The 13,079-nt window shown below is 43.9% G+C and overlaps 1 protein-coding gene across 1 annotated transcript; it reads left to right on the top strand.

Annotated features, from left to right (window-relative positions):
• Nucleotides 1-3,938: 3,938 nt before the first annotated feature.
• Nucleotides 3,939-11,353, top strand: disp3 (dispatched RND transporter family member 3). Its single transcript, XM_054611579.1, has 20 exons — nt 3,939-4,926; nt 5,036-5,255; nt 5,417-5,553; nt 5,662-5,796; nt 6,034-6,194; nt 6,370-6,509; nt 6,628-6,719; nt 6,841-7,005; nt 7,357-7,518; nt 7,611-7,757; nt 7,847-7,983; nt 8,097-8,266; nt 8,366-8,496; nt 8,791-8,975; nt 9,088-9,214; nt 9,876-10,021; nt 10,122-10,281; nt 10,418-10,531; nt 10,659-10,831; nt 10,997-11,353. The coding sequence occupies exons 1-20, from the start codon at nt 3,939-3,941 to the stop codon at nt 11,351-11,353; spliced, it is 4,047 nt and encodes a 1,348-aa protein (XP_054467554.1).
• Nucleotides 11,354-13,079: the final 1,726 nt, after the last annotated feature.

Below are 13,079 nucleotides of genomic sequence, written 5' to 3'. Positions count from 1 at the left end.
CAATAAAAGCTTATCATACCTGCTTGGAGTACAAGCATTTTTTATCAGAGTAACTCTGAAGCAGTTTTTCAACATGTATTTGAATGTGTTGTTTTTATGCTGCTTGTATAAGAAACTACCCTCACTGTATTATGTGGATTATTAATAACATTTTAATTTCAATTTCATGGTACAGCACCAGGATTCTTCACACTCCGTACACCTAGCTTTGCGCACCCTTCAGTGTGAGCATGAATTCATCGACAATACAATGAGAAAATGAACTGCGTTGTTAGGTGCAAATAAATCTTGAGAGTTTGACTTGAACCACGGACTCCAGATTCCCAGTGCGTAAAGGATTGAAGGCATGTCTGTTATAAGCATACTGCTGAGCGCTCATGCATGAGGAATGTATTCATAGAGCACTCGTGAAATCAATGCCTCTTTAAATGAGGTGGTTTGCTTGCTGAGTTTACACCAGGCTGAATTTGTGTGGGGCAGCATGTGATATCCATATGTGATGAGATGGAGGGGAGATAAAACTGAGGAAGGTGGGGTTATTTTTAGCTGCTGTCAATAATGAAGGTTACAAATCCCTCACCTTGGTGCACGAGATGGAGAAAATGCGGAAAGACTGAAGGGAGGAAAAGAGCAAGAGAGTGAAGGATGGTGAGCACAAGGGGGGGGATGAGAGAGATGTTGAGACAGATGATTGGAGGTGAAGGGTTCAGGCTGGCAGCATGCTGGGATTGCTCAGAGCTCCCACCTCAAGTACCTGACGCAGTCCAGAGATGGAGTGGAGGGTAAAAACGCTGACACTCAGCTTATTCACGTTTTTATAGGAGAAAAAATACATAAGAAAATCTGGTCTAGTGAAGTTACACCCTCCTTTTTCTCCTTTTTGCTCGCAACTGGCTGAACATGAGACAAATACAACTCTGTGCTGCATAACACAGTCTTTCAAATGCTTCTGTACAAGCATGCAGGTACTGCATCAATACCTGGGCAACATTTGTTTAAAAATATCCAAGAACAGAAGTTACATAGAGAGTTCAAAATTGAGTCTTATTTGAGGGATGGCAAGTGATTTTCAAGCGATTAATAACAAGATCTCATACCTCAAAAGCTGCCAATAGATTTTCACTTCGGGGCATTTATCTCTCAGTCTTTGAGTCTTAAACTACATTATAGAAAAAGAAACACAACCCCCTAATATAGACCGAGCCATAAGGGAGACAGCATTTATTCCAATAAATACAGAAAGCAAGCTGCCAAATTACACACTATTTTTAATCCACACCTGCGCAGGGTGCAGATCGACTGTGTTCCCTTCATTTTTGCAGAAAGATAGTGGTTTTGAACATTTGTCGGAGCTTGTAAACACATTAGTCATACCAAGCTCTGCACTGCTCGCAGTGCTTTACTGCTGCACAACACTCGGAATTATTGTACATTAGGTGCAATGCTCTTGGATGCAAAGAAACATCAGACTGATCAAGAGGGGAGAAAAGGATGTTTCCCTGTGGCCGTGCATCACTGTAGTTATGTTTCCTCCACTGTACCTGTATGCTGTGTGTTGCTACACACAGTAGTCGACATAGGGTTAGCATACAGCACAGAGACTGCATGTCAGTCACTAATGAGTTCGTCAAACTGTCAGACTGTGACATCTGCACCACTAATCAGCCTGTTTTGACGTTGAAACTGAAATAGAAATATAGCTGTGGATATCTGCCTGTTGTACTCACATTTAGATTTCTTGCCATGCATATTAATTAGCAGAAAAGCAACATTTCTTTTCACAGATGTCTGAGGTGCTGGCTGTTTGTTTGATGGGTGACGGCTGTGGTGTGTGTGTGTGTGTGTGTGTGTGTGTGTGTGTGTGTGTGTGTGTGTGTGTGTGTGTGTGTGTGTGTGTGTGTGTGTGTGTGTGTGTGTGTGTGTGTGTGTGTGTGTGTGTGTGTGTGTGTGTGTGTGTGTGTGTGTGTGTGTGTGTGTTCAGTCTTTCCCCGGGCTTTTCTTTCCCCCTCTCCTCCATTCCACTTCTCTCATCATATTTCTGTGCTCGTCTGAGTGTCTCCTCTCATCTTCTGTTGATGAAAGCACCATCATCAAAACAAACTGGAGAGGCAGAGATGATGAAATGTAACAGGATTGTAATAATCTAATAACCAAATCTGTACTCCATTTTATTAACTCTAAATGTGCAATTATATTTCACATATTTCTTAAGATTTGTCACATAATTGGTCATATTATGGACAGAAACCCATCTGAAGAGGAAAAGTGGCTTTTATTATAGCATTACAGAAAACAACATATTGGGCTCATTTTGAAATAACAGCCCACGATGGGCGCAGATGATGACACCAAAATACAGTGTCTGAATTGGAACAAATGACTTTCTTTGTTCTTTTAGACAAGGCACTGAGATCCAATAGTAACTGAAAATAATAATAATAATAAGATTTTGTTGAGATAGCATATTTCATTCTTTGTTGTCACAATTTAAAAACAAACTTGCCAAGATCTTTAATTCATTTGTCATCTAAAAGAGCAGGTGCACATTAACAGTGCGTGGGCACTACTCTCCCATTAAAAGCTGCACCGGTGTCCTTGTCTGTGCAGTTACATGAGTTGGTGATTAATAAAAGGAAGTATTGTGAGGATTATAAAAATTGCAAAAATAGGCCTTTTCTAACAGAGTACTGTACAGGAGTTATTGGTTTTCAACTGAACAGTCTTTGTTATCTCTTTCATGAAAAGAAAAATCCAGCATAAAAATGCATTAGCATATGTAAATTCTGTGAACATTAGAGAACTTTAAACGCGGTCACTGTCAGAAAGTGACAGAGTGTAGAGCTCAGGCTGTTAATGATGTGGCTATGAAACACGTCCATGAGCTGCTCCATTATCAGTGAGCCATAGGCTTTGTGGACACAGTGCCTGCACAGCACACAAGCTGCTTTTCTCCAGCAGGCATGAGCACTTTTTTTTCTTTAGCCCTGCCATAAAATAAAGTTTATTCAGGTGTAAGAGCACAAACACAAATCACATAAATCAACAAGCCTCCAGTTTATTTTCAGTCCAGGGTCTGTCTCTTAAAAGTCTTTCTTCTCTGTTTTCTAACCAAAGGAGTCTTAATCATTTTTACAAATATCGATTACATGCTGTAATTTGTAAAATCTTATTTTCTATGATGGATTTTTCACTTAATCTACAGAGCTGAGAGCAGCTATCTTTTACACATAATAAAGATTCACCGTCTTACCTGGCTGACCTTAAAGCACTGCTCTAAAGAGAATAGATAAATTGCTGCAGTTAGTGGGCTCACTGCCACTTGAATACAAATTGCAGTATCTTGTGTGTAGAGGACCTGGAAAAAAGTGGCACCTATTGACACTATTATCCAAAGGCTGCCCATCACAGGAGATAAACCCTTTCTTATTTCACAACTCTGTCTAATATCCCACTCGCTCTTCTTGTCAGTAATTAGACAAGTGAAATGATTTAATTTGCTGCAGAGCAGACATCGCTACTTGTGTTTTCGTAGACGGCCACCAGCAGACCCTCTCTGGGTGATAATCGCTTCCACACGCTGACAGAGAGAATAATTAAATCACAGCTTTTAACCTGTCTCACCCCCAAGCTCTTGTGATCAGCATCTTAAAACAGGACTCAGCCAACCATTTTATCTCATAAGGAAACAAGGTCTCCCCTGCTCAATTTTCACCATGTGAGCTGCCAGTGGAAGCTGCTGGTCGACAGCTGCATGAGGACACACTTAATTCTCACATCCTTGCTTTTAGAAGTTACCTTGTCCTTCGTTTGGTCTGATGCTCATGTCAGCTGCTGGCAGTTTAAACATCTATTTTGTGCTCCGGCCCTAAGAGAGAAAGGGGTGTTACTTTAAATGAGCGATGATCAAGTGGTGTTATGTGTCCCTGACAGGTGCCAGCATGGATGTGGAGGATGAGCCGCTGCTGTTTCAGACCAGATGGGGAGGGGAGGAAGACGAGGAGGAGGAGGAGGAGGAGGAGGATGGAGTAGCACATGCAAGAGGACAGAGGTGTTTTTCTGGGGAGGCTGGGGTGTGTGGATTTTGGAGGGCAGTAGGATGGGTGTACACACAGCCCTGGGCCAGTGGAGTGGTTTTAGGGATAGTTGTGTCACTACCATGCGCCCTGTTTTCCTACATGCTCCTCTACTGCCCTCCTCTGGACATAGACCTCTCCTACAGTGCCTTTGAGGTCCACAGTCACTTCTCTGCCGAGCGCTTCGATGCCCTCACCATTGCTGTAAAGACTCAGCTGGGGTCCTGGGACAGACGTAGGCGAGACTTAGATAACAGCAAGTCTGAGTCCCTGAGGGAACTTCTGCTGGAGAGGCTGAGCAGACAGGGAGCATTCAACAGGACAGATAATGAGGGTGTGAGGTCTTCCAACCACCCTTTACATGCAGGAGATGATCAGAAGCGAGGATCCTCAGAGAGCAGAGATAAAAGGACAGCGCTTGATTTGGGTCTGGATGAAATAGGGAAGCACAACAACTCAGATCACAGAGCAGCGGAGGAAGCAGAGAGATTATTTGATTGGGATGAGAATTTGACTCTTCCACTCGTTAGGAGGAGCAGGTTTGCTCCCAATTACTACTTGCAGAGCCAGGCTCTGTGGAGGATCGAGCTGGTATTTGTGGCTCAAGGGGAAGGCGATCGCAACATCTTCACCCCTGAACGTCTGCAGACGATCCACCACGTGGAGCGCCTGCTCATGCAGCACCCACAGTTTCATCAGTTCTGCTGGAAGCCTCTGGAGATGTTGAGGGATCTGCCACTGGGACCGTCCTACTGCTCTCCACCAAGTTCACTCCTGTCTTATCTATACCCCAGTGAGAGGGGAGGCAAGATATACTATGATGGCATGGGCCCAGATCTAGCTGATATTCAAGGTGAGCCCACAGTGAAGAAAGTCAGAGGGAAATAACAGCCTTCAAATATAAAAGGAATGCTTATAAGAATCCTCCCAACAGTGCTGATTTGCCATGTATGTATTCCCAGGTTCTCTGAGTCTGGCCATCACCCACCCACAGTTCTACTGGTACGTGGATGAGAGTCTGTCCCCTGAGCACCTCTCCTCCACCCTCTTACGCAGTGAGATCCACTTCGGAGCTCCTCTTCCTTCCTACTACTCCCCGCAGGACCGAGCTCACGAGCAAAGATCACGTTTCAAAAACTTTGTAGTTCAGTATGCAGAAATCCTGGCAAAGCAATCTACCAGGTCAGGAAAAAAAATCACTGCAATATTTTCCATTTATTACAGTACGTAATCATTCCATTCAGTAGTTTTGCTGCATAATAGTCACAGTATTGAATGGTGCTACACATCGTTGCAAACAGTTGAAATTTGATGTTATTTTGTATGTGCCCTCCTTCTCACAGCCAGGTGAAGGTGCTGTATGGGGGAACGGAGCTGTTTGACGATGAGGTGAGACACACCTTCCACAACGACATGATGCTGGCTGTCATCAGTGGAGCTTGCATTACTGTGCTCGTCTATGTCCTTACCTCCTTTTCTGGTACAGTATGACCTCCCACTTGCATTGATTCACTCACCTTTTTAAGTCTGTTTTTTGGTACCATATACATTTTAACGAGCTCTTTGTTGCTTTGTTGTCTCTCTGTAGTGTTTCTGACTTTCTTTGGACTGACTAGCATTGGGCTGAGCTGCCTATTGGCTCTTTTCTTGTACCATGTTGTCTTCGGCGTGAGGTACCTGGGTATTCTCAATGGAGTTGCAGCCTTTGTTATTATCGGTATTGGTAAGGGAAAATAAAAAAATGTCATTAAAGGAATAGTTTGATATATTTTGGAAAATGACGATTAGCAGAAGTCATGTCTGAGAGTGATATCAATCCTCTCATCTAACTTTGAGCAAGAAAGTTAAGTGTGTTTTTCCAAAATGTCAAATTAGTCCTTGAAAAAAACTTTATTTACAGACTGTTTGCCATAATATGGGTTTAAGGAAGCTTTTTTTCTGTTCCCTCACTGTTGCTCAGGGGTGGATGATGTATTTGTGTTCATTAGCACCTTCAGACAGGCTTCTCATCTGCGTCATCCACAGCAGCGAATGATCTACACAATAAAAACAGCTGGCCGAGCTACTTTTCTCACCTCCTTCACTACTGCAGCTGCCTATGCTGCCAACACCTTCTCTCAGGTAATCATAAAAGAGAAATTCAGCTGTTAATAGGATCTGTACAAGGAGTATAAATGACTCACCTGCTATGGATGAATAGAAGTGCCTCTCTCAGCAGACAGTTTTTTGCATGTGATAAGCACAAATTAAATGTTTCAAGGTCCTTTACACTGTGCTTTGTTCAACTGACACTTAGATTCCAGCCGTGCATGACTTCGGCCTATTCATGGCCCTCATTGTCAGCTGCTGCTGGCTTTGGGTATCCGCCCTGATGCCCGCCGCCCTTTGTATCTGGACTGAGTGTGTGGAGCCTCAGGAACACGCCTGGTTGAATCGGTGAGACATTGCTTCCTAACTTTTGCGTGTGATTTATTTGTGCATGCTGTGCGACACCACAGGCGCGTTGTAATCCCTTCAGCTGTCTCTCTCCCTAAACTGCCTCCTCCCGCTGAAGCTGGAAGCTGTTTTCGGGCCTGTCAGCGAGCCACGGCCCTTTGTCGGATGAGGATGATGATGTGGCACTTCTGTCAGTGGAGATGGAGCCAGGTGAGATTATTATCTCCCTGGCATTGAGTGAATCATGGGGAAGGGGGAAAGGGAATGAGTCTAGGTTGTAAAATGCTGCTGTCCAGGCATCACTAAGCCTGCTGTCTTCGTCTTGGCCCAGGCTCCTGTGACACAGACGGCGACACGTCCATTCTTTCCCTGTCAGTGGAGACACCTCTGTCACCTCCAGGGCAGCAGCATGTGGGTGCTGTGAGCACGAATCTCCGGAGGGCTCTAAAACACTTAGTGGCAGAGCCAGTCGTGGTGCGACGAAAGGCCGTTCTAGGTGAGATTTGATTTAAATCTCTGAGAACTCTCTTGACATGGACATTTGTAATCTGTAACACTTACAAAGATCAGGGAGACATTTCTATCGTTTGATTTTCAAAGATATTGCCAGCCAAGGTCTTGATCTATGATTTAGTCGTGAGAGTAACCTTCAGCTCATATCTATCTGGCCTGAGGGGATTTAGTCTGTCAGAGGAAGAGCAAGTGCCTATCAAGAAGTATTTATCCTCCCTCTTTTAAGGAGTGACTGAAATTGATTCTTGCTCCTGATCTGTCTCTCAGCTGCTCCATCTACTCCGTCAGTACCTCGTCTCTGGCATCATTTGTCATTATCTTCCTGTCGGCCCAGGTGTCTTCCTCCTGGTGCTGCTCTTGTCTGCCGGTTTCTGCTGTCTCCTGAGGCCCGCCACTCACGCCCCTCTTCTTTTCCGCCGGGACACAAACCTCCAGACTCTGCTGGCTCTGAGGAGCAACCTCAGCAGCCAAGGCATCTCCTGCCCCATGTGCTCAGGTGAGACTGTGGCAGTGAAAGACACTCACCAGTTAACCTCACAGATCCAAGACAAAAAATGATTGGACTGAATTGCATGTTGTGATCTGCAGGTGTGTTCATGGAAAAGCCACATTCTTTGTACTCCCACGCTTCCTCATCAGCATTTAAGTTCTCTACACATCAGCAGACCAAAAGCACAACAACCTTCTCTTCTCCTCGGAGCTCAGTAAAAACAAATTTAAGCACCAACCAAACAGGTGAAATTCAGCACATAAAAATCCTCTCCGTCTTTATTCATAACCTCTCCCACTATTTAAAAATATTTGACTTTTTTGTTTTTTTTCAGGCCCTTTACTTACAGTGTTCATATCAAAATTGGAAGTCAGAGCCTCTACAACCCTTTATCGCTTCTCCCTCAACACCAGCACTCCCTCCCCATGGAAACTGTGCAGCACAGAGCTTGAAGAGGTGTCATCATTTCAGGTTAGAGAGCAAAAAACTAATAACAATTGTATAATTAGACGTAATGCTATGTCTCCCAACTGCGATATGTGCCACTAAAGCGGCTTATAACTAATCTTGTTTTATCTGAATAGGCTTATAATCAGCCCCGCGGCAATTACACCACCAGAATGACAGTGTGTGTTTCCCATGTGTACCATCCGTACCCCAGCTGGATGATCACATCCACCTCGTGTGAACCCCGTCATGGCTGGACGCCAGAGTTTTCCTTTTATGTAGCGTCGTCTCTGCAGAAGCACAGCAGGTGAAAACACAGATAAAAAAAATCAAAGCGTGAGTTAGATGGACTGTCATGTCGTGTTAGTGGACAATCTGTCATTGCAGCTTTACTTTGTGCTGTTAGGAGACTGTGCTTTGCCCAGTGCCGCCTGAGACCTCATCCCAGCCGCGTGTGTGCCAACCCGCCTGGCTGCGGCATAAGTTCTGGGCCTGATGGACCCACACAGGGAACCTTTTACATTCCTCTTCCCAGTGGTGAGCGAGCTAGTGTCAGAAAGCATCATTAACATTGAGACAGTTTGTTAGCTCATCATGAAAACTATTTTCTCACTGCATGTGTCACAAGATTAAATGTCTTTTTTTCATTCTCATGTTTAGCCTTAAAAATAGAGAAACTGCGAGATAACATTCTTTTACATATTGCTGCTTAAAGTGGCACCATCTGAACCCGCAGGAGGATTTTTCCACAGTACGCTACTTATACAGATATTTTTACACCGTATAAATAAATGCCTCTTGAGAGATTTTCCTCTGGTTCTATTTTCAAAGATCCCTCTTCTGCTGCCAAAACGAAATCATCAAAAACGTTTGGTTTCAACCCATGCAGTGGTGGTACATGTGGCCATCCAGCGGTTCGTCCTCTGGTCGACACCGGGGCGATGGTGTTTGTTGTGTTTGGCATCTTGGGAGTCAACCGAACTGAAAATAGGGACAACCACGTTATTGGTGATATGGTGAGGGTCACATCTGTGTCAGTGTAACTTAATAATCAACAGAAATAAAGCAGAGACAGATTTCTTTATTGTATTATCATGTGGCTGACATGGTGTTTAATTCTCTCCAAAGGGCAGCATTATATTGGACCCAGACTTTGATATTTTCCAGGAAATGGGGCTTCTTTGCAAGATCTGTAAAGCTATTAGTGCAAACACACAACTTGTGAAGCCAGGAGGAGCGCAGTGTTTGCCTTCAGGTAAAAACCAAACACAATTCAGAGGGAAATCTTTTATTTTACCATACAATGTCATAGAACAAAAACTGTCATTTATACGCAAGTGAAGAAGCCAGTGTGCGGGAGTTTTTGTTCTATATTGTCTACCTAAGGTATTCTCTTACGCACCTGTCGTCCTACTGGAGTGCAAAAGTTTTGCTCTTTTTACCATACAATGTCATGAAACAATTATTTGAAACTTATACAGCTGAAATGGTTTGTTGATTAATTAATAAGTTCATCTCGAATTAAATTGTGGCAAAAGTGGCAAAAATCAACTGGTTTCATCTTCTTAAATATGATTATTGTCTGGTTTTCTTCCTGTTATTTATAAAGCTAATGGAATATTTAGGGTGATTGGACTGTTTGTTGGTCAAACCACAAACTAATTTAATTTGGGTTTGGTAAATTTGCGAAATTAATCAATCAATGGAGGAATGATAATGATAAGATGATAATGAAAATAATCAGTGGTTGCAGCACTAAAACCTTATTTAGACACAAAACCATTTTAAATAGTGCTTGACAACTTAAAAACACAAATCCTGAACAAAACCAAGTCGACTATAGCATAAAATTCTAAACAATAATCAAGTATAGAGAAGTGTGTAAAAGCTAATGTCCTGTCTTCTGTTCTCTTCAGGTAATAAACTGTCGTCTATTCTGCCTCTACTCCATCCTGAATGTCACTCTCTCCCTGAGCCCAACCTGCTCCCGGGGCAGCTCTCCCACGGAGCCGTGGGAATGCGTGGAGGCAAGGTCCGCTGGCTGTCCATGGCCTTTGAGTCCGTAAGTCCCTCCATTTTTCAGCTTGTCATGTTCTTGCAACTCAGAGCAGAAACTTTTCCAGTTGGTGCCATACGTAATGGCCTACCTCTCTTCTCCCAAGACCACATACAAGGGAAAATCCTCCTTTCAGACCTATTCCGACTTCCTTCAGTGGGAGAACTTTATCCAGGAGCAGCTCGCCTCACTCCCGCAGTCCTCCGCTCTGCAGCGGGGTTTCCAGACCTGCGAGCACTGGAAGCAGATCTTCATGGAAATTATAGGTGAGTGAGAGGTGTCACTGCATGTCAAAGAGATGTGTTTATTTCTGCAAACTGGCAAGGGATTAACCGGGAGGAGGAAGTGAAGCCAGCAGCATGCAAAAATCTGATGTTCTACTGCTCTCTGGTCTGTTTATAGGTGTGGAGAGTGCCCTCTGGAGTCTGCTGCTGTCTCTGGCCATCTGTGTGGCAGCTGTGTCCGTGTTTACTGCACATCCTCTGCTGCTGCTCCCAGTACTCATAACCATTCTAGGTGAGAAAAGGAAATTTGTATTTTCAAGTGACTCACGTTTAGACACTCAGAAATCAATTTTAAAAATGAATATTCAGCCCCGGGTCAGGATCACGTGTGTAATTTTGAGCTTTTTGGTCTTCAACAGGAGTGATCTGTGTGGTAGTGGCAGTCATGTATTGGCTGGGCTGGGAGATGGGAGGAGTGGAGGCGATTTCTCTTTCTATACTTGTGGGATCCTCAGTGGATTACTGTCTGCACCTTGTGGAGGGATACCTGCTGGCTGGGGAGGCCACTTCCTCTATGCCTGGTCATAACTCAGTATGGGAGTGTACATTTTTTTGCAATTAGTAAAACTTTCACAGCATGTCTTCTGTTTACACACCGCTAATGACTAAGATTTTGGATTTAATAAGGCAAGAAGTGCCCTGAAGGCCCATGAAAAAGAGAAGCCGCTCCTCCTATTAATCTGTGCTTTGTTTGCAGGAGTCTGGAGCCGAGAGGCAGAGACGGACCTTGGAGGCAGTGAACCATGTGGGCGTTGCCATAGTGTCCAGCGCCATCACCACGGTGATCTCCACAGTCCCTCTCTTCTTCTGTGTCATTGTGCCTTTTGCCAAGTTCGGCCAGATAGTAGCCATTAACACTGCTGTCTCCATTCTTTTCACCCTGACCGTGACTGTGGCCATGTTGGCGTGTATGGCCCCCGCCCGCTTCAGCAGACCGCCCGGCGCAGTGCTGAAGGCCAGCCTGGCCGTGATGGCCGCGGCAGCCTTGGGAGCGGCTCTGTGCTGGGTGGGAGGACAGCTGGGAGCGATGGCCTGGCAATCAATCAGCACGTAAACACAACTGTCCGCTTACTCACACTGAAGTCAGGCAGGGGAGTTCCTCTGTACACAAAACTATTAGAACTGAAAGCACTCTATTTTCCTCCATGTTTGGGAGGAATATCAGATCAGTGAATGATCTTGTTCTTTACAGCACAAAGATGTCAGAAACTATTCCATAATTAAAAATCACAAAGTACATGTTTTTCTCTTGTATTCATCAGTGGATTGTAAGGACCTCAGAGTACTATGTGTATATGACTGTGTGACTCACAGTTGTGGGTTGACTTTTCTGGATTGATGATTATTCAGCTGAGGTATTTATTTAATCTGATATGATCTTCAGCCTTTAGTGGAGATAAGTGAGTAATCGTTGGGGAACACTGGCTGAGTCACAGTTTGCATCAGTGTAAGTCATTGACACTGACTGTTCTGTGACCTGCTGTTGCAAACACCGAGAGGGTGCCGCACTCTGACGTCCGTGACGACAAGTGTTGCTGGTTCACATGATTCATGGCCTTCTTGTGAAACATTGCGTTTGTATGATTTTATATTTTTGTGTTTTCTTAGTTGTGCATTGAATGTGTTTTCAGCCACATTTGTAACATATGTTATGATGTCCCGATGTGGCTGGATTAAAAGTTATACTAGTCAAGTTTATACCGTGCACAATTTTGTTAGATGTAATGTGGGATGTTAATGTTTCCGTATGCTGCTCTCACACATTCTGAACTGAACTTTCGATGCTGCCAGCACACACTTGTTCTGAAGAGTTGGGTGTATACCAAGACCTCCCACAAGATATCGTCTTCTTTTTTGGCCCTTTCACGTGTTTGTATCTTGGAACTCAAACTGCTTTAATGTCTCTATTTTGGTCATCAGCACCAACTGAAAGAGACCTCTTGTCAGCTCCTCAGGTGTGCCCTCTACAAGTCCTCCACTGCACTTGTAGGCACTCACTGTAACCAGCTCTGCTCCCTTGTCTGCACTCACCCAATTTAGAGCACCACTCAAACGCCCATCGACACCAGCTCTGGTCTGCAGTGAAGGTGAGGGCCATTTGTCAAACCACATAACACAATAATGGCTCGGGAGAGGGACTGACTCAATTGTGGCAAGAGTTGTAGATTTCTGTTTTGTGTGTGTGTGTGATACTTGTGAATGTCAAATAAAACAGGTGCAGAAAGCCGCGGATATATTTATTTTGTGAAACCTCAGCACGTTTCTCTTTTGCATTCTAATGTAAGTGAGTAGCAGAGCAGAATAAAGACCTGTCACTGTTTGCCTTCAGTCACATTGTTACTGGGAGAGCGACAGTACGCAGCGTCACAACTCAAATTGTCATTAATTATTCATGTGAAAGGGCTCAGATTTTAGATTGAATTGCAATGCATGAATGTTTCATGTCCGTCATGAAGAAAAAAGAACCGAAAGACCGTACTTCACACAGTGGCGCTCCTGCGTGAAAAAGAACAGAACAAATATTTTGACTTTATTTATTTTACTGAAGTAGCAGCATCACATTTATTCTGTTGCAGTAGAAAAAGAAAAGTGTGTTGACAATTTATGGTACATTTACGCTGCCAGTGGAGGAACTTCTGTAGCGTTTAAATGCTGCTAGTCCATTTACCTTGTAAAGATGCAAAGGGGATTTTTCACTGGAGCACTTCTTATATGGAGACCACATTATCTTGCAAATAATAAATATGTGCATCGAGTGTATAAAGAAATATTATTACTTT

The sequence above is a fragment of the Anoplopoma fimbria genome, chromosome 13 (genome assembly GCF_027596085.1).
Source record: "Anoplopoma fimbria isolate UVic2021 breed Golden Eagle Sablefish chromosome 13, Afim_UVic_2022, whole genome shotgun sequence".
NCBI lineage: Eukaryota > Metazoa > Chordata > Actinopteri > Perciformes > Anoplopomatidae > Anoplopoma > Anoplopoma fimbria.
The sequence above is the reverse complement of the archived record's forward strand: the minus strand, read 5'-3'. Positions and strand labels throughout refer to the sequence as shown.